Raw genomic sequence first — 26567 nt, 5'->3', positions numbered from 1 at the left:
ATTTCTCAGATAGCTCGGAGGGACTGATCCGAAGAGGTAAGGGAGGAACCAAGATACGTAGGAGTTTTTACAACAAAAACCAGGGAGTCGGAACATCAAAAGATAACTGTAAATTAAAGAAAACCAGATATCTCAAGTTAAGGAATTTAGCGCGTTATGTGTATGGGAAAATGCAAGAGTCTGAGCTCACTGAAATCCTTCCTTTGATACGCTATCTAGGGCCAGTATCCTGTGCTTCTCATCCTGAGTCTGTTCAGGGTCCATCATTGGGGCTGGCTGCAGCGGCTGTTGGTGGGCATCCTGTTTCCACCCTCAGTTTCCTCAGAGCTTACCGTCGGGGCAGCTGTAATGTGATGGCTTGATGGCTGCAACATCCTTTGTTTACTGAGATGGGAGGCAACATTTTTCACTGACACATAGAGGATGAATAGTATTGCCTTGTGGCCCCTTCTTGACAAAACTAAGGTAGTGTGATGAAGTAGGAAGAGTACAGACCTTGCAGTCAGATTTAGGTTCAAATGTAATGTTCACACAATAACTAGCTCTGGGACCTCTCTGAGTCTACATGCCCTCATTTGGATAAGCCAGTTGTCATCTGGGACTTCCTATCCTCTTGGGGGAATCAGATCAAGTTGGTGGGAACCAATGTGTAAGTCTAACCCCTACCCACCAGCTTTGGGGATTCTTGGGGGTTATTTGTCTGGTTCCAACAGTAGACTGCTGTGTTCTCTTTTTCCCCTTTATCAGATTGTGAGTGCCTCCTCACCAGTGTCCACCAGAGAATCCACTCACACTGAGTGTCTAGTAACTTCACTGCAGGTTTGCGGTTGGCAAGGACCGGTAGGCCTGGGCAGCGGGGCGGAAGTACATGGCCCTTTTCATCTCTGCAGCAACCTCTGTCTTACTTTTCCCTTCTTTCATCCCTCACATAGGCCTCCAGATTGTTTCCTAGAAACTGCAAATATTTTCCCTCTCACTAGGCAAAAAGATTTAGCTCTCTTTTGTCCCTGTTCCAAACTTTCATTCTCAAATACATCAAGCTGCTTGCAGAACAAATGGCCTGCAGAAGGTAGTCAAGGTTATACAGAGAAAAAAGGGAGTTTTCCATTATCTTTTTAAAATAGTAATACCTACTTTGCTCCTTTCCAAGATTTGTTTGAATTTTTGATATAAGACCGTAAAATACTTTGCACATAGTAAATGCATGATAAATGATGATGATGTTTCTGTATTAGGTAGCCAGTGTTTTGTAGCAACTGTACTTCTCTGGATATCACATATCACAATTATAGTAATTATTTTTGCCATCATATTTTTTTTTTTTTTTTTGCGGTACGTGGGCCTCTCACTGTTGTGGCCTCTCCCACTGAGGAGCACAGGCTCTGGACGCGCAGGCTCAGCGGCCATGGCTCACGGGCCCAGCCGCTCCGCAGCATGTGGGATCTTCCCGGACCGGGGCACGAACCCTTGTCCCCTGCATCGGCAGGCGGACTCTCAACCACTGCGCCACCAGGGAAGCCCTGCCATCATATTTTAATGTCCACCTCCCCCATAAGATTATAAATTCCCTGAGGGCAGAAACGATTTCTGTCTTGTTTCCCACTGTGTCCCAATGCCTCACACAGGGCCTGGCCCACATAGTTAACTCTTCACTGCATTCATGGATAGATGAATGAATGAATGGAAAGATGTTATGTGTGGAGGACGTTTCTCTTTCTTTAGAGTTAGTGACATTACAAGAAGTGACAGAGCAGGTGAGGGATGGAGAAGGCATGTAAGATGTTCTCGGAATGTTGTGAGCTCTGTAAGAGTTTGGAAAATTTAGCAGAGACTCCATTGTTTCTCTCTGCATTTTCTCCTCTCCCCACAGCATATAGTCTCCTTCCTATTCTTATTGGGTTTATTAGTCTCCCTGAAGCTGAAAAGCAGACAAAATATTTGTTTCTCAACCTCCATTTTGCCTCAGACACACAAACCATGATCATTAGGTTTTTCAGACTAGTCTGGGAAAACCTATCTTCCCCATAGTTTATGTGAAATAGTTGGGTTTTTTCCTTAATATTTTTCTGTGGCAGATCATTTGCTTTTTAGCTACCTTGTGGGATCACCTAATAATCTAACTTTAATATTCCAGCATTTTCTGAACAGGAAAATGGGTTCTGTGCTGTAATGAAGCTTTTAAATTAACTTTAAGAACATAACTCGTTCCTCTACTGCAAAGTTGCCTCTATCCACAGTGACAGCACGTTGCAAAGCAGAGACGCTGGATTTACAGTTACCCTCCTCTGTGGGCCTTCTTTTCTCATCTGAAAATGAGGAGTCTGGCCTAAGGAAATGGATTTCAAACAGCAGCGCAGGATGGAGCCTGAGTGGGCTGGGATCTGCCCTCCTCCTGCCAGAGCAACTCCCTATTATCTGTTTGAAATGCTTGGCTCCAGTTGAGGAATTAATTTGAAGAAAAGAGTCCATGGCAAAAATAAAAATCAGCAAGTTGGGGAACAGACTCTTCTATAATCCAAAGTGAAGAAAATTAAATCACCCACTAAGTATTTTCTGAGTCTGAAGTGCTATGTTAGTAGGACTGTCAGATTAAAAAAAGGATGTGCAGTTAACTTTCAACTTTAGATAATAATAAATAATTTTTTCATATGTGTATATCCTATAGAATATTTGAGACATATGTGTGTATATATATGTATAGATATATACGTATCTTTCAATTTATTTGCTAAATCTGGTAACCTTATATACTAGGCTTATAACACCATTCGAGAATGGGGGGTGAGCACCATACGTTAAGAACACAAAGGCTTTATAAATAAACTTGAATATTTTTGCTGTTTATCTATTATTATTTTTTGTTGTTGTTTTTTCTTTTTTTCTAGTTTTTATTTTATATTGGAGTATAGGGTTTACCTCCTAATTTACCCCTCCCCCACCCACCACCTTTCCCCTTTGGTAACCATAAGTTTGCTTTCTAAGTCTGTGAGTCTGTTTCTGTTTTGTAAATACGTTCATTTGTATCATTTTTTAGATTCCACATATAAGAGATATCATATGGTATTTGTCTTTCTCTTTCTGACTCACTTCACTTAGTGTGATAATCTCTAGGCCCATCCATGTTGCTGCAAATGGCATTATTTCATTCTTTTTTATGGCTGAGTGATATTCCATTGTATATATGTACCACGTCTTCTTTATCCATTCCTCTGTCGATGGGCACTTAGGTTGCTTCCATGTCTTGGCTATTGTAAATAGTGCTGCAATTATTATTATTATTAGTCAGTATGGATCTTGAAAATTCATTGCATTACTTCATTGCCTCACCTCATGCTGGAGCACACACTCTGGCAATTCCATCTGCCAGCCAGTTGGCCTGGCTCCTCCTAAGTCTAACTTTTAAAGTGTTCTGTTTACAAAAGGCTCTAAAGCATTGCCTGAGAAACTAGCCACTTTCTCACCTTCATCTCTGCCTTACTTTGTTATATCATACAGGGTCCTCACCCCACCCCACTCCAAGGCTACTTCCTATGACCTTACTACTTCTGGAATTTCTTTCTCATTTAAAAATTGAAATCAATGGGAAATAGCGTTCAGTATACAGAATTAACTTAACAGCAAATATACCTAGGGGACATCTATGCCATGGAGTTGGAAATTCTGGTTCAGTGCCCTGCACGTGAACAGCACTCATAAGCTCTAATGGTGTAGTACTATAGTTGTACTCAGATTGGCTGTTAACACTGATAAAATTTATACTTACAAGAGAGCAAAACCACGTTAAATTCTAAAATGTTACTTTCCCTAATGAACATTTGCACACAATACTTACATGCGTGTACACTATCATTTGTTTCCATGTGTTAGAGACTTCATTTCTAAAAACTGGAGGAGAATCTTTTCAAATAAATTGTATGTAAGCCATAATTAATGTGAATACATCCATCCAGGCAAAACACTGTAAGGTATACGTTTCCATTTGGTTTTTTTTTTTTTTTTTTTTTTTTTGTGGTACGCGGGCCTCTCACTGCTGCGGCCTCTCCCGTTGCGGAGCACAGGCTCCGGACGCGCAGGCTCAGCGGCCATGGCTCACGGGCCCAGCCGCTCCGCGGCATGTGGGATCCTCCCGGACCGGGGCACGAACCCGTGTCCCCTACATCGGCAGGCGGACTCTCAACCACTGCGCCACCAGGGAAGCCCCTCCATTTGGTTTTATAGTAAGCAGTTGTCACCAAGTGGGGAATTGAATTGCGTTCCATAGCCATTGTGTCATGGATCTTCAAATGAAGTCACAGTTAAGGGAAGAAGAATGAAAGATTATATAGACAGAATTGAACTCCAGGTTCTAAAACCACTAGACTGGACAGAGAAGATGGAGACAGCTTTATAAAGGTAAAAGTCTGAGTATTCTGACATTTAAGGCTTCCTTTCAATGCCTTGAGCTTCTTGGTATTAAAAAACATTTGCTGTATCCCTGAAACTAACACAACATTGTAAATCAACTATACTTCAATTAAAAAAAATTGCCCACATGCTCCTGAGCTATTCATTGCACATTTACAATAAGAATATTATGAACTTTCAAAAATATTCATAGTACATTTTTGCGAAAAACACAGCAGATCAACCACATTGCTTGAATATAGGTCTTGTTTGAAAGTAGTGTTAGAAAATTCAGTAGTAAATTTTGAAAAATTAAAAATAATCTGGTTTTAGAAATGACAAAATTTGGAAAAATGATTCTCTACTTGTTCCTCCTATAATTTGATCTTCCTGCTTTGTCAAACATCCTCAGTTTTGCCAAGAAGGGCGTAACTTACCACAGGCGACATGTCTCACTTTCTTTGGCTTGGGAAGAAATTAGCTCTATTCAAAACTGGGGAGTAGAAAAAATTAATTTGTATTCATTTTAAACAGTTGTATAGTGAAAGTATTAGTATTTGAAGACTATTTGGCTTCTTTGAAAATATTAAGAGTTATCCAAAATTGACCATTTGGGGCTTAGCTGAAATAGGACTCTATGTTTTTTAAGACTATCTTACTCATCAAAGCACTAGCATTTATTAGGGAGATTGAGTCAGATTGTACCTACGAAAGTTATCTAAGTTCACAGCCACAAACAGCATACAGTTTAAAATTTTAAATGATCTATGTGTGCAAAATTATTTTGTGAAATAAACATGAAACTTCACTTACTTAGGTGAATTTTTAATTATTTCTTCTAAGATGGTCTGTTGTTCTTCACCCTGTCTCCCCGTCTCTTAAATATATACTTGAAGCCATCAGCGCAGAAGTGAATGATTTTTTTCATTTTATTTCTAAGCAGTTTCTCTTAGCAACAACTGACACATCAGTGTCACTGTCCTCCCTCTTACAGAACATATACCAAAGGCTACTCAGAGAGGAAGACTCCCAGTTCTTAGCTGTGAGTTCCACTGCCAGTGCTTCTAGGTCAAATCCTCCAAAGCTTTTTAGTCTTTCCCCATCCCCAATTCATCCTGTGTACTTACTTTCAGGTTAATATTCTGTAAGCACTGCTTGCCTTATTTAACTCCCATGCACAAGAATCTTCCCACAGCTCCTTTTTTTCTCCTCTATGAAGTATAAGCCCCCTGAATGGCCTGCAGTCAGCTGTAACTCTCCCTGCTTTCATTTATTCTAGGCACTAGTGGTACTGTTACCGAACCAAACTTAGTCCGCTTGCCCATAAGCAGTAAAACCAATCTACCGTCACCAGGTTGTGGTGAAGGAAAGTGCAGGATTTATTGCAGGAGCCAAACAAGAAGTGTGGGTAACTCATGCTCAAAAAAAAAAAAAAAAAACCCAAAATCCCCGATGGGATTCAGGGAAGAATTTTTAAAGGCAAGGTGAGGAAGGGGAGTCACAGGGTGTATGATCAACTCGCGCACAGTTCTCTGATTGGTTGATGGTGAGGTAACAGGGTGGTGTTGTGTCACGCGTTAACATTATCAATTCTCAGGCTCTAGCCAGTCTGGGGGCTACGTGCTCATGGTCATCTTGTAGTTAACTTCTTCCATTTGATGAGGGTTTTGGTGTCTGTAAAACAACTCAGGAATATGCATCAGATACTGTTATCTTTGTACTTCAGAGAGGAACTAAAGATTCTGTGACTGCCATATGGCTGATTTACTGTTTAAATTGTTACCAGTTCTCCTGGTCTTACTGCTCTTTTTGTCACCACATGTTCACATCCTTTCAATCATTAATTCTTGAGCCAGCCTTCTGTGACTCAGGGGAGGCCTGGGACGCTACAGCTTTTCTACAAACAAGAGACAGGCAGAGAATATGGTGGGAGGGGTCTGTCCTGGGAAGGCCCAATGGAGTCCTGCATGGTTACAGTACTAATGAACATCACGGATATGGTGTATGGCTTCACGACACTGATCATCTTATGAGTGATACAGACACCAAAAACAATTTCATAAAATATTTTATGACTATAATTGTGATAACTGTTGCACAAGTAAATTAGGAGGGCATTATGAAAGAGTTAGCTAGGGGGTATTAGAGAAATTAGGAAAGGGTACCCTGGTGTAGTGTTGCAAATGGGAGCTGGCCAGGATTGGGTCTGAGAGGGGTTAGAATGTGCAAGGGGAAGAGAAGAGAGAATATTCCGGGGAAAGGAGTCAACCGAAAGGAAGGCCCAGAGGTCTGTGTGACTACAGTGCAGAGAGTGGGCAGAGCGACGTGGGCTTAGGCTGAACCTGGGAGCCAGATTGCTCAGGACCTACAAAGCCATTTAAAGGCTTTGGACTTAAACTGAAGTCAGTGGGAAGTCCATCCTGCATTTACTTGCCGTTTTCCAAAATGCATCTTAGTTTACTACAGAGGCCATTAGACACAACAGGTGTGTCTACTAGATTAGCTCATGTAACCCGAGCTGTCATAATAGAAGCACAACATCTAAACCAAGGAAGGTGCACAGTACAGCCTCGGCTAGTGAGGAGGGTAACCCAGACCTCAGAAATGAAACAGCGCGGTGTGTCTGCTTCTTTCAAAACAAAGGTGTCCACATTGATTGTTTGCCATTCAAAACGTATGGTTTACTAACAACCCAGACTACCAAGCAAACCACGCTAAGCCTGGACACCTTTTTGATGATGAGTCTGTCACCCTCCTTTAGCTCCTCTCTCTCCTGTTCCCTCTTTATTCTCTCCTTCTAGCTGCTGTCCTGGTCTGCCGAATCCCTCCTCTCTACAGTTAGGGGTCTACTGTGTCTGTGGGGGGAAAACATTTGACAGTAAGAACTGCTGATCTAATAATAGTGCCCTTATATCTAGGGTTTTGTGCAGTGTTCACAGTCCTGGGAGGGTCCTGGTTCCGAGAGCCCAGAGCCGTGTGTGGCACATTAATGAAGGATTAGTACAGGATGCTATGCCGGAGAAAGTTTTCCTGATCGAGTTTCCAAATAACTCCTGACAAGTTTTGCAGAGAAAAGCTGCATAATTAGCTTGAACTTTTTGAACTAAAAAACGCCTGCCTCTGATTCTGTGGGCTTAGGATATAGCAGCCTCTATATTAAAAATAAACACGTTTTCATACTTCTAAGTGACATATTTAAAAGCTAAAAATGACCGTTAATTTTTTCCTTTCTGTTTGGAGGCGAGAGGTTCGGTTCTCTTTTTATTGGTCGCCATCACAAAGAGTCTTCCCTCTACATGCCTCCATAAAATACTGGCATAATCCTAAAGTTCGGATGAATAAAGGCACATCAAACTTGAAAAAGCTCTGTCATTTCAAGGTCTCATTAGCTTGGCTACTTTGCAGACTATGAATGGACCTTAGGAAACAATAACTCAATTTCAAAACATTTTCAGACAAATGGAGCCACAGGGCAATGACTTGCTGGCTTGGAAGGACTTCTGTGACACTCACTTGTGAACTTTGAGGTTCTCATCCTTCATTCCCCCTCCCTTCCGTAACACCCCCTATTCATTTCTTGATAGGAGTTCTCTAGAGAGTTTTTACACTCAAGGGACTGGCTCAAAGAAGTATATCTGTAAAGCAGAAGAGAGAAAAAGTGTCATGACTTTGTGAAGGCAGTTGTGCTGAAACGCATCTCTAACCAGGACCCAAGAATTTTACATTTTTGACTTTGCTACTTCACTGTGCAGCCTTGGACCACTATCATTTGACTTCTGACTGAGTGTCATTGTTCTCACCAAGTGACACCATAAAGTGGAGAAACAGTAGTACAGACATATACTGCAAATGGGAAAGTCATGAGGGGGAACTTCTTGGTCTGAATCCTTGATTTACACACTGTTTTTGTTTGCCCCTGAAATGTTGTGCAGGCTCTGACTTCTTTTATTTGAAATGGTCTGACTTTATGTAACTGTCTAAGTGACAGAACTGAGGCACTGCGCGTTTCAAGCCTAATAATGTAACAGCTCACAGCTGGAAGGGAGCATCTCTGAGATGGATTTCTATGCTGTGTGAGCTCAGAGGATACTGTTGGTCACATGTAGTAAACTTCCTAAGTCCCAAAATCCCTTTCAAAAGCTTTTTGGAGCTTTTTAAAAGGACAGTTTTTAGTAGTTATTTCTCTCAGTGCCTAATCATTTCCAGGTAGTAGTTTAGGTTCATTAAGTCTTTGAAGTCACTAAGGTGCTTTTAAATGCGTCACTGCCCCCGCGCGTTGAATGACAGTGAAATGGTGGGGCCTGGTCTCTGTGCCCAGAACATCAGGAAATGGCTTGAGTGCCCTTCAGCAAAAGCCTTTGTTCAAAAAGAACTGCTTGTTCAGTCCAGGATACTGAGCCCACTGCTCATTACCCTTTGCTACGTTCTCACAAGGGTCAGGGAGACTTGTTTCCATAAATGCAGACACTGAAGCGTGAATCTGGAACACTTGCTTTCAGTATTCACAGATTCACAGGGTAGACACAGTGATGCATCACAAGAGTCACGTTTATAACCTCAAAAGTGTGTCCACCGTGGTATTAATGCTATTTCGATAAAAACATTTTGTTCAGTTCTTACTTTGCATCACTGACTGTTTCTAGTGCTGTGTCTGTGCAGTGGGGGGTACTTTGATGTATGGGCATAGTGAGTCAGAGAAGCACAGTGTGGGTGTGTGTGTGTGTGTGTGTGTGTGTGTGTTTTATTTGTTCCTTTTACAAGCACTAACGGGGGATTATGATTCAAAAATTAACTGTGTTTTCTGGTTCTCTGGGCAGGTCTGTTTTCTACATAATTATATCGTATATCACTTTGTCCTTTATATTATCATAAGAATAACATAACGTAATAAAAGGATGTGCTCTTTTAATTAGGTTAATGTAATTCATTGTGGTACTGACTTGGGGATCATAAAGTTCCCAGTAGCAGGCATCTCATTTTCACAGCCTTTGGTTAACTAGCTACTTTCATGTTTCAGAATATTCTGTTATAAGCAGGGTATTCTGTCATCCGGGTGAGTTTTGATAAGTGGTAGATTGGGGGGTCCAATGATTCTCCTATTGTGATAGTCTTATGTATGATTGTGTATTTTAATAATCTGAAAATATTCTTCATTTAGTAAAATATTTACCTCTATTACGTTTGACTGTATTAATTAAGCAATCAAAGCTAATTCGATGTATTAATATAGATGGGATCAGAGTGTAACCTGGTTAATTACAATTAGGAAGCCCTTGAGATTGAAAGGGCTTGTGTCCATGGATTCCCCCACTAACCCTCTGGAGTGGACTATTCCTAGAACGTAGCTAATATAGTGACTCCTATGTAAGCCATCTAGGTGAGTTCAAGAATTACTGAGGGCAAATTACTCAAATTTAAGTTTGTATTTTATGATGGCATTTAGCAAATGCTCAATAAATCTTGGTCCAAAGGATGTGGCAGTAGGATGAAGAGACTAAAAGCTAGTAATGAAAGTCAATCAGATAAACCTAAGTTTAAATTTCAGCTCTTCAAAATCTCTAAGCCGGGCTTCCCTGGTGGCGCAGTGGTTGAGGGTCCGCCTGCCGATGCAGGGGACGCGGGTTCGTGCCCCGGTCCGGGAAGTTCCCACATGCTGCGGAGCGTCTGGGCCCGTGAGCCATGGCCGCTGAGCCTGCGCGTCTGGAGCCTGTGCTCCTCAACGGGAGAAGCCACAACAGTGAGAGACCCGCGTACCGCAAAAAAAAAAAATCTCTAAGCCTCTCTTTCCTCATCTATAAAATGGGGATAATAATGCCTCCAGACTTGAGGATTAAAAAAGATCATGAAAATTAGGAATTAACACAAGTAGGGCTCAATAAATGAATAAATGATATTTCAGAACTAGTGGAGTCTAAGGTGGAACAGGGAGGGAGAACAGCATGATGTCTGGGTATATGGCCTCTAGAGAGATTTCTGAAGTACAAATCCTGGTCTGCGGCTACCAGCAACGTGACCTTGTAGAAGTTTTTTAATCTTTCTCAACTGTGTTAGGTCTTTATGGCTGCTGTAACAAATTTTCACAAATGACTGGGTTAATTAAAACAACACAAGTGTACTACCTTACAGTTCTGGAGGCACAGGTGTCCAAAACGGGTCTGACTGTCTAAAATCGAGATGTCAGCAGGTTACTTCCTGTCTGGAAAGGAAGAAACCATTTCCTTGCCTTTTCTAGCTTCTAGAGTCTGCCTACATTCCTTGGTTTGTGGGCCTTTCCTCTGTCTTCAAAGTGTCTCTCCTTTCCTTTAAAGGACTCATAATTCCATTGAGCTCACCCAGATATTGCAGGATAACCTCCCCATCTCAAGATCCTTAATCAAATCTGCAAAGTGCCTTTTGCCATAAAGTAACATATTCACAAATTCTGGGGATTAGGATGTGGGCATCCTTGAGGGGCCATTATTCTATCTACCTCATCAACCTTGCTTTTCCCATCTATAAAAAAGGGTAGAGACTTCCCTGATGGCACAGTGGTTAAGAATCTGCCTGCCAATGCAGGGGACACGGGTTCGAGCCCTGGTTCGGGAAGATCCCGCATGCCATGGAGCAACTAAGCCCGTGCACTACAACTACTGAGCCTGTGCTCTAGAGCCCGCGAGCCACAACTACTGAGCCCGTGTGCTGCAACTACTGAAGCCCACGTGCCTAGAGCCTGTGCTCCGCAACAAAAGAAGCCACCACAATGAGAAGCCCACCACCGTAACAAAGAATAGCCCCCGCTCACTGCAACTAGAGAAAGCCCACGCACAGCAAAGAATACACAATGCAGCCATAAATAAATAAATAACAGGGTAGTATAATATGACCTATCTCAGAGTTACGATAAAAAATAAATCGGATAATTCATGGAAAATGCTAAGTTCAGAGCCTACCCACACATAGTAAGCACTTATAAATGTTAACTATTATTGTATATTATTATCAGTGAATGAATCTCAGAGTCCCTTCCTGCTACATAACCCAGGCATTCATGCCTCTGCTTCAACAAGATGATTCAGAGGCCCTGCCTGATTCCAGCCAGAAAAGAAGGCGCCTTCCCACCAGCCTATTCTTCCCCACTGAGATTCTTGGCCACTACCAGCTTAGAGCCATGCTTCTCTCAAGAAACAGAGATCTCTTGCAGACGTTTCCTTAATTTCAAATAAAATTCTCTTCAACAGAAGAGACATAACTAAGAGCATTATAATTCACAGAAGCAGATCCAGAAGCAAGAAATAAGGGCTGCCTCTGTTTCTTCTCTTTCCATTTTGTACTCCTGTCGTACCAGTCAAGCCTCATCTCAGGGAAAGGACCCTGGTGTTCAAAATGCCATTGTTTGCTCCTGGGGATCTTGCAGCCATAACTTTTGGCTGTTCCTACACGCTGTCTGCTTCTTCTCCATGTGGCCTATTTAATGTTGGCCTGAACCTTCATTAACCCCATATACTTGGCTGTGCTTTTATTGGATAACAATCATCAAAGTCCCTACAATGTCATTGCTGTTTTCTGAGTTGTTTTATATCAGCCTGAGATAGTCTCCATTGACAGAATTTGAGTGGGGAAAGGAAAAAATAGCATGATATTCGTTAATTAAATCAATTCATTAACAATGAACCCATGGTTAGCCTCTGTTCCACTTTTTACCGACACATTAAACTAGATTGAAAAGTTGTTGAATGTGGGTTCCCTTAAGTTCTCATTTTAAATGAAAACAAAATAGTTCTTCCTGCCATTTAGAATTCTTGAGACTTACCCTTTAAAAACACTTTGTTCGGCTACAAATAAGTTTTCAGAGACATCTAGAAGAATGAGTAGGGAGGAAAGGGATTTCTTTTTAATTTAGTAAACATTCCCTATGATCTGTTCATACCCCTTATGGACTGTACTTGAAACTCCGTTTTCTTCTTATGCTTTGTTATTGGTTCTGAATGCACATGTACATAGTGATGGTCAGATTGACATTCTCCCACCTATCTTAGCCCTCTTCTACCATTTTCCCTCCCACCTTCCTTATCTCAAAAGAAAGTTTTTTTCATGTGGCTTCTGAAGTATATCATCCAAACCTGACCTCCCCAGAAAGCATCCAAGAGCCATGGTTATTTCCTCTTCCCAGTCAATCAAAATTGCCATCCCTTCACTGTGTTTATCTTAATACACAACCAAGCATTAAGAAGAAAGCAACTAAATTAATTAAGGTGAATTTTCTGATTCTCCCAAGGAAATTTGCATTTTTAAGGCCATAAAGCTAATGTTTTTCTTTCTTCCCCCCCCCAACTTTATTGAGATATAATTGACAAATAAAATTATAATATATATAAAGTATACAGCATGAAGATTTTTTTTTATAAATTTATTTACTCTATTTATTTACCTTTGGCTGCATTGGGTGTTCGTTGCTGCACGTGGGCTTTCTCTAGTTGCGGTGAGCGGGGGCTACTCTTCGTTGCAGTGCACAGGCTTCTCATTGTGGTGGCTTCAGTAGTTGTGGCACACGGCCTCAGTAGTTGTGGCACGCAGGCTCTAGAGTGCAGGCTCAGTACTTTTGGCTCACGGGCTTAGTTGCTCCAAGGCGTGTGGGATCTTCCCAGACCAGGGCTCGAACCCATGTCCCCTGCATTGGTAGGTGGCTTCTTAACCACTGCGCCACCAGGGAAGTCCCACAGCATGATGATTTCACACTGTGAAATGACTCCCACAATCAAGTTAATTAGCACATCCATCACCTCACATATTTACTTTTTTTTGATGAAAACACTTAAGATCTACTCTCTTAATAAATTTCAAGTTTAAAACACAGTGCTATTAACTACAGTCACCATGCTGTACATTAGATCCTTAGAACTTATTCATCATATAACTCTGTTTTCTTTTCCCACTGTCCCTGCCTTGGTCTTTCTTTCTCAAGCTAAGAACTGTCTGTTTTGTTGCTGGGAATCTTATTCCCTAATACACATAAAAATGCAGAAAGTGATTAAAGGAGCAGAGTTAAGGAAAGGAAAAGAAAGGGCAAGAAGGGAAGTCTGGATCAGAGAAAGAGGGAATCAAATGGAAAGAGGAGAGATGGAAGAAAACAATGGGGGGATGAAGAGGATACAGGCATTTTATGATGCGCAAGTCTCTTTCCTTAGCAAAACTGTGTCATCGCACAGCCCATTGACTCCATCCTGCCCAGCTCCCCTTGGCATCCACTATGTATATCCTCAGTTATGCTTTAGTCCATTTCAGTGTGTGTATGTGTGGGCAACGTCCCACCACCACTACCCGCAGGAAAAAAAGAGCTGTTCCCTTGAATCTTATTTCATACAATTCCATTTTGGTCTTTCTTAAGAAGCCCAGTGTACTCTAGTACACTGGTCAGAGATGTCTGGTTTTAAGCCCTAAATTGATCACCTGGGCAATTACTTAATCTCTCTGAAGCTCAGTTTCCACACCAGATGGGAAGAGTAAATACACCAACATTATGGTGTCCTTCATAGTGCTTGGTACCTAATATGTTTTTGTAAAATAGTTAATTGTTTTATATAGTATTGTGGAAGTTATTATTATTATTATAACTATTACTATTTCTTCTCCCAGAAAAAGTCAGATTTTCTCGTCCTCTCACAGAAAACAATTTACTCACCTGCCTCTCCCTTTTCCACCTCTCCAAACTCAGCACTCCCTAACCCGAAAAAAATAAATGGAAAATTTAAAGCATGCATGCCTCCCTGGCTTACATCTGGATGCTCAATGCTCTGCCCTACACTTTTATTCTCACTTTCTTTTTCCCAATTCTCCTCATGGAAATCGCACTCCTAGAAGTCCAGATAACAGCTAGCCCATGGTCGGTGGCAGCCCCAGTTGTGTTTTGTTGCCTCAGCACATTAGACACGGACAAGAGAGGACCTATTTCTTTCTCCTACTCTTTTTAAGATCTTCCAAAACAGAAGGTGAGTTAGAATCCTTTCAAGCACCAGGAGTCATGTCGGTAATGTCCTAAAGCACTCTGCATTTCCAGATGCGAGTTTCTACCTGACACTTGAGTACTGACTTTGTATATCTGGCACCTTGGTTTCTACCACTTGAGGAGCTCATCACCGTCTTCCCCGCATCATCATGGCTCCACCTTGATTTCTTTCATGTTTTCCTCACCTGAGGAGGCCACCACGAGCCTCTTGCCCTCTCCCCTGGGCAGTTGCTCTGTGGATGCATCTACTGGCTGCTCCCTTTAACTAATGGTTAGTGTTCCCTATAAAGTAAAGCTACTTTTGATTCTCATTAAATCCTGGCTTTCTTCCCCTAAACCAGTCCATGCAAGCACTTATAATTCCTTTATTTATGTATCCAGGGACGTGAGCATTTTGGTGGAGTGAGGATCCACATCTTTTATCAAATTATTGAAAGGGGCTAAAACTTAAAAGAAATTATGGACTGGTTGGCATTGCATTGCTAATACCTCTTCATTGAGAAGCTAAATTAACTCAGTCACTTGAAAAAAATTTTGAACTGCATCTTTAAATTTTTCCAAATTATTTTCCTTACATAAATGTGTGTGTGTGTATATTATATATATATATATATACACACACACATTTTTACATATGCAAGTAAAATAATATATACTATATATACTATTGTATATTTTATATATATATATATATAATATACAGTATAATCCTACTATAATGAGATAAGTCAGGCTTAAAAATCCAAAACTCAAAAACTTGGGGTCTGGGCTTCCCTGGTGGCGCAGTGGTTGAGAATCCGCCTGCCAATGCAGGGACATGGGTTCAAGCCCTGGTCCGGGAAGATCCCACCTGCCGCAGAGCAGCTAAGCCCGTGCGCCACAACTGCTGAGCCTATGCTCTAGAGCCCGCGAGCCACAACTACTGAGCCCACGTGCCACAATTACTGAAGCCCACACTACTAGAGCCTGTGCTCTGCAACAAGAGAAGCCACCACAGTGAGAAGCTCACGCACCTCCACAAAGGGTAGCCCCCACTCACCACAACTAGAGAAAGCCCATGCGCAGCAATGAAGACCCAATGCAGCCAAAAATAAAAATTAATTAATTTTTTAAAAATACATTAAAAAAAACTTGGGGTGTTATTATTGCAAGATTAATGAAAAAATATCTTGTAATTATGGGGGGAGGGGAATTTTCATTTTAAATTTATTAGATATGTAGGGAAAAGAAACAGACCTATGTTTATGAACAGCGATATCCCACACTGAATGGAGAAGGTTCCAAACTCTCAGAAGGCAGTCATTTCCTAACAAACACCTGACCCCCAAAAGTTAAGAATTTGGCAATCCCGGTAGGAGAACAGGGAAGACTCTTGCTCCAGTGTTAAGGTCAGCCACGGTTCCCCCATGACCAAGTGGGCCTATACACGTAACACTACTGCTCTTGAGAAATACAGGTGCACATACACAACCATTGTCCCAAAGGCACATCATACTGGATGAAACATGGTTCTCTAAAAAAATCTTAGGTCCTAGTGCAGTGCTAAAGGCAGCAGTATAGACGACCCTCTCCCTGTGGTTGTTTCCCCTAGGGATCTTTGAGGTCCTTTTGATGAAGCTCTTAGGCAGGGCTCCCAAGTCCTTCAGAGACTTTCTAATAACTTTGAACCTCACGTGACAAGAGTCCAAATTTTTATCATCTTCCTTCCAAAAGGCTCCCTTTTCCCATACCAAGTTGCTCCCAGCCCAGTTCTGCAATCTTTAAACCCTGACTAATAGGAGGTGATACCAGCTCCTCTTGACCAGAAGTCCTAGCCTCGTACCAAGCCAAATGAAGTCAAACAAAACCAAATGACCTTAAATATCTTGTACCCTCTGACCCCGGAACAGCAGGTTCCTTCCTGACTTGAAAGTACGACTGATAGTAGTTCTTTCCAGCTAAAAATGGTTTTCTCACTTTTTAATGGCATTTTCTGTTTCTTAAAGTTTGCCTCATTACGTACCCGTATCAATGTACGTATCTGTTTACGTCTGTGTGCGTTCCCTGAAGAATTAATTATCTTCTCCCTGGACTCAAAGTACATTTTAAAGTGGGTCTTACAAGCTAGAGAAACATATTACAAAGCAACATAAGAATTCCAATCTAATGTTGTGCAAATAAGTTCAATGATCAAACTCAACTGGCATCATATTTCTAGTTCAAATCTGGGTAGGTATCAGGAGTGGCTATGGTTCATTTTCAAAGTGCAAATGCTCCACCTCAGCCCCAGATTCAGTAGATCCAGGTAGTATTTGTATTTTTTGTAAAGTCTCCAGGTTGGTGTGATGGGCAGCCACAGCTGAGAATCACTATGGTGGACACTTCTGAGGAAAGATCAAATCCCTGATAATAAGTCCAGCTGGTCGTGACACTAAAATAGTGAACTTATGCCCTTCATCCCCCAAAAACAAAACTCAAGTTCCAAAAGCAGAAGTTGATGTTCAAAGTAAAAGGCAAAGCCAGAACCCCATTATAGCCATTTATTTTAGTGACAGCATTTTCCTACTTTCAGGACCTCATCTAGATAAAAGACTAAGAGATAAAAGCAAATGCAATTATATTTTGCCCCAGGAAAGAGCTCTGAATACTTTTTTATTATATTGCCAGAGATTAGGACAAGAATGTAAATCTGAGAAAGTCCTACTAGAGGCTTCTTTCATTAACAGAAATGGAAACAGGCATTTATACGCCACCAATAAATCAATTAAAGGAGGAAAGGAGCTTGAAATGGCCTTCATTGCACTTATTAACTTTGGGGATTACAGCAGTTGGTGATGGCTAGACCCTGCATCTTCCTGTCATCCACCTGGAGCAAATGGATGGAAATAAAGCCTGGGAAGAGTCTCATCACACTAAACATGAAATCTGCAAGTCTTGTGTTTGCTAAAGTAGAGCAGAAGCAAAGCAGAGCCAGACTTTTCTAAAAACATTGTCGGCTTTTGTGGATTTAAAATGTGAGAGTGTGAATCAGTGTGTGAGTTGGTGTGTTTATATGTGTCTGGGTTTACATAAATCCTGACGCTGGGAATTATTTTAATCTCTATGATAATTTCCAGTACAACGATGTTTTAAAATGGGAGGATTCCATTAAGAAGTAGCATTCAGAGGAATTTCTCAGTGACCTTTGAGAGTGATGTGGACCCTTCCTCTCTAAGCTCCTTTTGGACTGTTAATCACCAACTTCTGTCAACTTCTTTTCAGTTTATCAGTTTCAGAAAATCTTCATTTGTGTTGAACAGTGGCAGCTGGAATAAGATTACTGGCAATTAGAATCCAAACTAGCTGAGGAATTTCAAAATTAAAGGCAAAAAAAAAAAAAAAAAAAAGGATTCAATTTCCTGCCCTGACAGACAATACTTTGTTTTTGGGGCAGCCACTTCACCTGCCTAGTGTCAAGTTCTTCAGCTAGAATTTGAGAGTAATAATAGCTCTTCAACTTCCTCACCAGGTATAGGGAAAAGCATTTTATAATCTTCAGAAAGTTATACAAATGGAAGACACCATTAGTTTAAGCTTCTACCTTTAAAATGTCTTACATATCATGTGTAATAGAAATGTCTGTTTATTACTGATGATGTTGGATTATAGACGTGTCGTGAAGGATGTGATGTTTCAGTGTGAACTTCTCACTATGCCAAAATAAAATGCACTTTTCTTCCAATACTCTGTGCCTCACATTTGGATTTTATTCTTTATTTCTTGCTGGTTCCCACACTGTTCTACTCTGTTATTTCACCCCTCCCCCCTATATAGAGGCTAAGAGGTGGAGCCCTCCCTATCCAGCTTTCAGCCTCTTTTAATGACTGTGCTGGAAGAAGGGTGACTTGGTAACCTCACCTCCTACAAACTCATTGTGCCATGAGTTCAGCAGAATGTTTTCTAATATATGTGAAGTGCTGCGGGCAAGCAAAAGCCGAGGTCCTCTCCTCTGCTGTTCTCCACGTGACCTGCCAATCACCAAGTCCTATCAGATGTGCCCTAAATCTCTCTCAAGTCAGTCCTTTAGCATAAGACATATTAGTTTCACTCCTGAATCACGGAAGTATCCAGCTAACTGGACTCTTCCATCACTCATGGGTTTCTATCCCCTACCCTCCTGCCTACCCAAATCTTTTCTCCACTCGACATGCTGGAGCAATCTTGCCAAAACCTAAATCTGTGTACATCAATTCCCTGCTAAAACCTTGGATGGTACCCAGCCTCCTGTAGGAAAGTCCTATACTGTCTAGACTTGACAAATAAGGCTTTGTAGATCAGATGCCTGTTCGCCTCTCACTTGCGCTCAGCAATACTGAACTATTCCCAGTTGCCAAATGCACCATATACCCTTTCTCAAGCTCCATGCTTTTTTTTAGTGATTCTTTCTAACTATAGTTGCCATCTCTCCACCCTCTTCTATCTGGAACATTCCTATTCATCCTTTAAAACTCTGCTCCAGAGTCACCCTTTCTTTGATGTCTCTTTTGAATCTTCCCAGATATAAACTACTATATCTAGCAGTACACACCAAATTATAATTATTTGTTAGAATAATTTGTTTCCCCTTCTGGACTGTGAGCTTCTTAAGGGCAAGGATCATGTCTTACTCATCTTTGGATCTCAAGAAGCTAACAGTGGTCTGACCAGTTATAGCTATATTATAAATATTTCTTAAATGAATGAAAGGATGGATTCTCATAAGTGAAAACAATACACACCCTGTGTAATCTGTGGGACTGAGTGCTAGTAAAAGAAACATCTGACGGGGCTCACCCCTTATTTATCATTGTTAGTTCATTTTATACTTTTGACATTTCTGCAATCTTCTGGTAAAACTCTAAGTTAAGCATCTCATCTACGTGAAGGAGCAACAGACACTGACAAAATCAGGCCTGTTGGTGAGCCACGCACCTTGTGATATTAGTATTGTCATAGATGGGTTATTTTCCCCTTCATCTCCTCCATATGACTCTGGGCAGCTGTCCTTATACTGAAATTCACGAAAAGCCAAGCTTCTTGACAATTTCAGAAGCGAAGTTGCTGTCTGTAAAGCTCTTCCTCCTTCCTCTACTGAAATTTTTGCTCTTCTTTCTTTCTAAAACGATGAGAATATAGTCAGACATTGTGTATCCCAAGACCCACTGATCAGAGTTAAATCGGAAACTAAGGAGCCCACAGTGGTGCTTTTTGCCTATTTGATTTATGAGCTCACCGTGTCCATGAGTCCCTCTGTGGAATCAGTGTAAGCTGAAAACTGGCATGCCTCCATTTTTACTATTACGACTGCAATCGATGGGGAATAAATGAATATTCTCCATTTTATCTAACAGCACCGCTTCCCAGAAAACTCTGGGGGGAAAATGAGAGGTGTGCTATTTTTCCTTATATATTCGTAATCATTTTCCAGGCTTTCCATTATTTTACACCACTGAGTTTGTTCTTTCTTTTCCTCATAAGGTACACATTTTACTTAGAAGTGAGAGTTAATACCTATTGTGTAACTAATGGTTGTTCTTTTATGAGTTAATTAACCAAAACAGTGATGAATAGACCAAAAGGTGACATCAATATAGTTTGCGTGTATTTCAACCTCTGTTTCATAAGACAAGATTTTACTGTAAAATGCATGGTTCCAGATTATTTTAAAAATATAAATTGGTTTCTCTCATTTCAAATAATTAATTTCTGAAACTAATACAACTGGAATTTCACTCTTCTATGAGTCAGTTTTTGAAAATATAATTGAAAGTCCGTTTGGGGGAAAGAAATCTTATTTTTCTTTTCTCTCTCTTTCCTCTTTTTCTTCTGTTTTATTCTTTTGTTCAGTTAATGGTAACTGGACATAGTATCTGTTGACTGGATTTGGCTAGACACTGTGAAGAATTTAAAATTTTCAGTTACTGCCCCTAAAAACCTTACAGAGACAAACAAAAAGTTAACTAAAAGAAGAGATGTCACAGACAGTACCAAGTGAGTAGTAAGGGCAGTAACTCTGCAAGTTCACAAGCCAGTCTTTACCTCCCTGACATTTTCTTTTTTTTTTTTAACATCTTTATTGGAGTATAATTGCTTTACAGTGGTGTGTTAGTTTCTGCTTTATAACAAAGTGAATCAGCTATACGTATACATATATCCCCATATATCCTCCCTCTTGCATCTCCCTCCCACCCGCCCTATCCCACCCCTCTAGGTGGGCACAAAGCACCGAGCTGATCTCCCTGTGCTATGCAGCTGCTTCCCACTAGCTATCTACCTTACATTTGGTAGTGTATATAAGTCCATGCCTCTCTCTCACTTTGTCCCAGCTTACTCTTCCCACTCCCCTGCTCCCTGACATTTTCAATCATAGCTTTCCAGCCTGCCATCCTTTGTGATTTATTTATAATGGTTCTTCTCATCTCAGTCCAACATATAGACAGATGCAGGAACATATCCTGTTTCTATCCCCTATCTCTATACTGCTTCAGCTCTACTTCTGAGCTCTTGAAATAAAAATTGGAAGCTCTTCCCAGACTAGTTTGTGAATGTCAGATTATTATCTGCCCACTTCCTCTGGAGGAAAGGAGATGGGTTACGTGATTCAGGGGGGGTGTGTTTTTCTCCTGATCTATATATATCAACCATACCTACACATTTAAAATCTCATAAAAAGAAAGTATTGGACTGTGTTCAGCACTGCATCGTTACCAAGTTGAGGAAGCTTCATTAACAACTCTGTGTTTTTCCAGTTATTATTGAAGCCTGACCTTGGTTATATTACCACCCATTGTGAATGGATACACACTCTTAACTCTGTAAACTAAGGCTGTTCCGTGCCCTTCTTTCCTTTCCTAGCAGTAGGCAAATAATCCTTAACTCATAGAAGCAACTGGAGAGGCTGTTTGACCAGTTTGTCTGACATCACATTTTGTTTCTCCACCAATTTTCTTCTTTTAGTCCCCAGTGAGTCATCATCTTTTGAGCAGTCTTCTGCAAGCACAGCGGGCCCTCCATATCTGTGGGGTCCACACTGAGGACTCAACCAACTCCCCATCAAAGGCAGATCCAGGGGACCAACCGTACATCACTGTTTTATATAAGGGACTTGAGCATGTGAGGATTTTGGTATTGGGGAAGCAGGGGAGAGGCTGGAACCAATCCCCTGTGGATACCAAAGGAGGATTGTAGTTCCCTTAAATTTACCCCCAGGTAATCGGCCTCTCTCACATTCATATATCTTTCTTTACACTTCTACGGCTGTAGTTGCCTCGTTGTGTTTTCATTGCTTTTATGCTTCTGTATCTCACTACTAGAGTGTAAGTGCCTTGAGGGCAGGAACTGTGACTTCATCACTGTTGTATACCCAGAGCTTAGTTTGGTTCCTGGAGTGTAGAAGGCACTCTATAAACATTTGTTAAGTGAATGCTCTCCAACTCCATCAACCTATAAAACACGTATATTTAGCCCCAAACCCTCTATCGGGCTAAACAACATTTCCATCAACTTTCCCATTATTTTCTTTTTCCTTAAGTCAAATTTTAATTAAAAAAATTTTTTTTAATTCTCCATTTTAACTGTTGGTGTTTTCATAGTATTTTTTAAGTAGTTCTGTTGCAGACGATAGTATGATTAAGTAGAGAGAGGTGAACCTAACCACTTTGCCTGAAATTATTATGTATAGAAAAATAGTTGCAGGTTCCAGACACTTAAAGTAGAAATGAACATTTAGGAAATGACCTTCTTCTAAATTGAGGTTTTGGGTGTACACAGGACAAGCTGTAACAGAATGTAGTGGAAAGCAGACTGGTCTCGGAGTACACAAGTCTATGCTATTTCCCTTACTATGTCCATGAGACTCTCAATCTCATCATTTCTTGAATAGGATCTGTAATATCTACTCTATATTATTCATAGGTATTCCCAAAATTGAAAGAGGAACTCTATGTGAAATGCATCACCTAACAGATGGTAGAGGGTTGTATTCCATTATAGCACAAGGTGATCTGCTATTGTAGTTATTTGTACATTAGAAAATAAAAATTTTACACCCCCTTCCACAACTACAATATTACATATGGAAAATATGTACAACCATTTAAGTTAGTCAAAGTAAAGCTATTCTTTTTACAGACACAGTTTTAAGTAGTTGGTGTCTACGTCTGTGGCATGACCATAGCAAGTGTGTTTATGTAGAAATGGCTGTTTGCCTTATTAACATGGGGCTAATACACATTGTAACCATTTTGTCTCATAGAATGATTGAAGATAGTGGGAAAAGAGGAAATACCATGGCAGAAAGAAGACAGCTGTTTGCAGAGATGAGTAAGTATGGAACTTTGAAGGAACACCCTTGAATACTCATGGAAGGCTGGAAACAACCACTTAATCCTTATGACATTTGTACTTTTCCCTAAAATCCTAAAGTCTTTACATAAAATGTATATTTAGGCGTTTCTGCCTCCTCTTGAGTAAGAATTAAATTAGACAGTGAATCATCATAATTTGTTACTAAGACTGTATATCTTATATGAAAGGAAAAGGTTCGTGGACCTGAATGTATATATACATACACAGATGCTTAATAAACACTATTTAGTGTTGGCATTAATACAATCCACTAAACTTCAAAGTCTGTGTTCATTTCCCTGTACTACCGCAGGGTCTGGCACATTGCAGGAAATAGATTAAAAGTTTGAAATGAATCACTGAATGTCTTACCCACAAAACAGTATCATATGTTCATATGGGAAAGAGGAGTCAGGTGTGATTACCAGACCAAGCTATAAGCTGTCATTTGAACTTCATGCAACGGGGGACAAGCTGTCCTACAAACTAGTTTCTAAAAAGTGAAAAGGAAAACAAAGGTTTAAAAGAGCTTGGAGGTGACCTGCTATGCAAGGAAAACCAAACCAAGACTATATTTACTGTCTCCAATGGAGAACTCATTAAATAAAGATTGTTGGTTTATGTAAATGCAAGGTTGCTGTGTAAGTAATTGGGTGGTAGTATCTCCTTCTAGACCATTTTTCTTATTCATAAGGAAGAAGAACTTGACATTGGGGGGAGAACACACATCTCAAATTAAATGTTATAAAGAAAAAAGTATGATTCTCTTATGGGCTTTTTATCTCTCCTTCCCTGCGGAAGGAATGAGGGTGAGCAGAGGTGAGTCGTAAGCCTTTTACTTGGGGAAGCCAAGAGGCAAAATTAGGCTTCTACTGAAGATTGAAACTGATTGGCAAGAATGAGGGTCAGAGCAGATAAAGGAAAGCCCCAGACAATAAGATTCACATTTTCCTTTATCATTTCCCAATAATCTGGAGGCACCAAGACAGCATTAGAACTAACAAAGAGGAAGGAAAATTAAAATTGATGTGGAGAATCTCAATCATGCTCCTTGCTTTTTCCACTTTTAGAAACATGTCTATAGTGCCTGTGACAGTTTCAGCCATGACTTTCCAATTTCCATGTCTGATACTGTAGCCTCACTTCTGGCCTGACCAGTCATCTGGAACTGTGACCTTTGTTGATACAAATCTGACAGAGGAAGGAACCTAGTTACTGCCTGGCCATCTAGACAAAATCCAAAGCAGCACAGGTATCCTCTCGTATCATAGATTCTTAGACTGAAGAGGCAAGAGCTATGTATATCATGGACCAGTGTTTTCTCAGAAAAAGAAAAAAAACATTAATTTTTAACATAGAAACGCAATAAAGTCTTAGAGGAAATCTTTAAATTTATCATTGTTACATTAAAGACCGTATTAGCCAACAGACTGTAAGAATTTTAAAAGTGTGCTTATGTCATGATTTTATAACATTTATCTGAATTTAAGTACATAATCCCAGCTCCTTCTAAACCTGGTGCAGTGTCTGGCACAGACAAACACGTATGTCATAAATGTCTTTTGAATTAAAGTTGTCCAACTGAGGGCTTCCCTGGTGGCGCAGTGGTTGGGAGTCCACCTGCCGATGCAGGGGACACGGGTTCGTGCCCTGGTCTGGGAGGATCCCACGTGCCGCGGAGCGGCTGGGCCCGTGAGCCATGGCCGATGAGTCTGCGCATCCGGAGCCTGTGCTCCGCAATGGGAGAGGCCACAAAGGTGAGAGGCCCGCGTACCGCAAAAAAAAAAAAAAAAAAAGTTGTCCAACTCAAAGAAAGATCAACATAAGTTTTATAGCCATAGCAACAGAAAAGCTCTAAATTTTTCAAATGAGAGAGACTTAGGAAAATTGTGCATTCGTTTCCCAAATTGTAACTTAACCTTTTCATAGAAGCTTCTCAGGGAGGTCATACAGTTTATTAAATCATTTTGAGTTCTCCTGATTAGTGATCAAAATAGTTAAGCAAGCCACACCGATATGTATCTTTCTTCTGTTCTTCCTCTCTTCAAAAGCAAGCAAACACATCTGACCTTAACAATTCATTAGTGAGCATCGTGTTCAGATTAACACTAAATAGGACACACGTCCACAGTAAGTGGGATTCTGCCAGATAAAGCAGTTGGCTGATTTCAACAGGAGAAATTGATTTTGATAGACTGTCAGACAAAATAGAAATGTAATCTCATTGAGAATGTGTTAAATATTTGAAAAATATATGGGTTACCCCAGTTCTAGCAGCAGGACACCAAAGAAAAACAAGGAAACTATTATCAGAGAAGACTGACATCGAAACTTAGAAAGTAACTTCTTCCAGGAATCTATGATGTCTAGACAGGGAGCTGAAAAAGAAGGAAGAACTTGTAAATCTGGTCAGCTAAGAATTACCTAGAAGTAGTTCTTTTTAAACATGAAAGGAAAGTGCTGAAGAGTTTCTTGGTTTTGGAAATTGCAAATGTCACAGGAAAAAAAAAAAGCAGTTAAGAAGGCAGGGAAGACTTCTTTCAATACTATTGTGAGAGGGGAGAGAGATGGAACTCAGCTCTGCCAGAACCAAAGACAGGAGGGTTTCTAAGCACTGGGGTGAGCTAGAGCAGAAGTACTGGAGGATACCAGAGGGGAAGTTGGTCAACTGTGTTTACTCATTGTCACAATGAGGAAGTTAGGCTCCTACCCTCCACAGACACTAGGAGATCTCCTTCAATGATTTCATTTCCAAAGAATGGCTCCCAGTCCTTGAGAAAGATATTCCCGGGTTGTAAAAATGGCAAAAGTCTGGGAGGTTTACATCTTTAAAGGGGCAGACAAAAAATTTACAAAGGAATGTTTTGTAGAAAAGTAAGTGCTCTAAGAAAAGGGAAATCAAAGACCTAGAGTTAGGAAGAAACCTGTATAAAGGTTAGTCAAGCTGAGGGGAACCTTACAAAAGCAAAAGAGCAGAGAACACAGAAAACAGGATGATGATTTTTTTTAATTTAATTTAATTTATTTTATATACAGCAGGTTCTTATCAGTCATCAGTTGTATACAAATCAGTGTATACATGTCAATCCCAATCTCCCAATTCATCACACCACCACCCCACTCCCGTCACTTCCCCCCTTGGTGTCCATACGTTTGTTCTCTACATTTGTGTCTCAATTTCTGCCCTGCAAACCGTTTCATCTCTACCATTTTCTAGGTTCCACATATATGCGTTAATATACGATATTTGTTTTTCTCTTTCTGACTTACTTCACTCTATATGACAGTCTCTAGATGCATCCACGTCTCTACAAATGACCGAATTTCATTCCTTTTTATGGCTGAGTAATATTCCATTGTATATATGTACTACATCTTCTTTATCCATTCGTCTGTCGATGGGCATTTAGGTTGCTTCCATGACCTGGCTATTGTAAATAGTGCTGCAATGAACATTGGGGTGCATGTGTCTTTTTGAATTATGGTTTTCTCTGGGTATATGCCCAGTAGTGGGATTGCTGGGTCATATGGTAGTTCTATTTTTAGTTTTTTTAAGGAACCTTTATACTGTTCTCCATAGTGGATGTATCAGTTTACATTCCCACCAACAGTGCAAGAGGGTTCCCTTTTCTCCACACCCTCTCCAGAATTTATTGTTTGTAGATTTTCTGATGATACCATTCTAACTGGTGTGAGGTGATACTTCATTGTAGTTTTGATTTGCATTCTCTAATAATTAATGATGCTGAGCAGCTTTTCATGTGCCTCTTGGCGATCTGTATGTCTTCTTTGGAGAAATGTCTATTTAGGTCTTCTGCCCATTTTTGGATTGGGTTGCTTGTTTTTTTAATATTGAGCT

The 26567-nt window shown here is 40.5% G+C and overlaps 1 protein-coding gene across 8 annotated transcripts in view; it reads left to right on the top strand.

Annotated features, from left to right (window-relative positions):
- DTNA (dystrobrevin alpha) overlaps positions 1–26567 on the top strand; it is a 297328-nt gene that overhangs the window by 130312 nt on the left and 140449 nt on the right. For all 8 annotated transcript variants that reach the window (XM_032603037.1, XM_032603036.1, XM_032603038.1 and 5 more), the window contains one exon: positions 22617–22684. In XM_032603037.1, coding sequence (XP_032458928.1) covers positions 22618–22684 — 67 coding nt within the window. In that variant the 5' untranslated portion in view covers position 22617. The remainder of the gene's footprint in view (positions 1–22616; positions 22685–26567) is intronic.

The sequence above is a fragment of the Phocoena sinus genome, chromosome 14 (assembly GCF_008692025.1).
Source record: "Phocoena sinus isolate mPhoSin1 chromosome 14, mPhoSin1.pri, whole genome shotgun sequence".
Taxonomy (NCBI): domain Eukaryota; kingdom Metazoa; phylum Chordata; class Mammalia; order Artiodactyla; family Phocoenidae; genus Phocoena; species Phocoena sinus.
The sequence above is the reverse complement of the archived record's forward strand: the minus strand, read 5'-3'. Positions and strand labels throughout refer to the sequence as shown.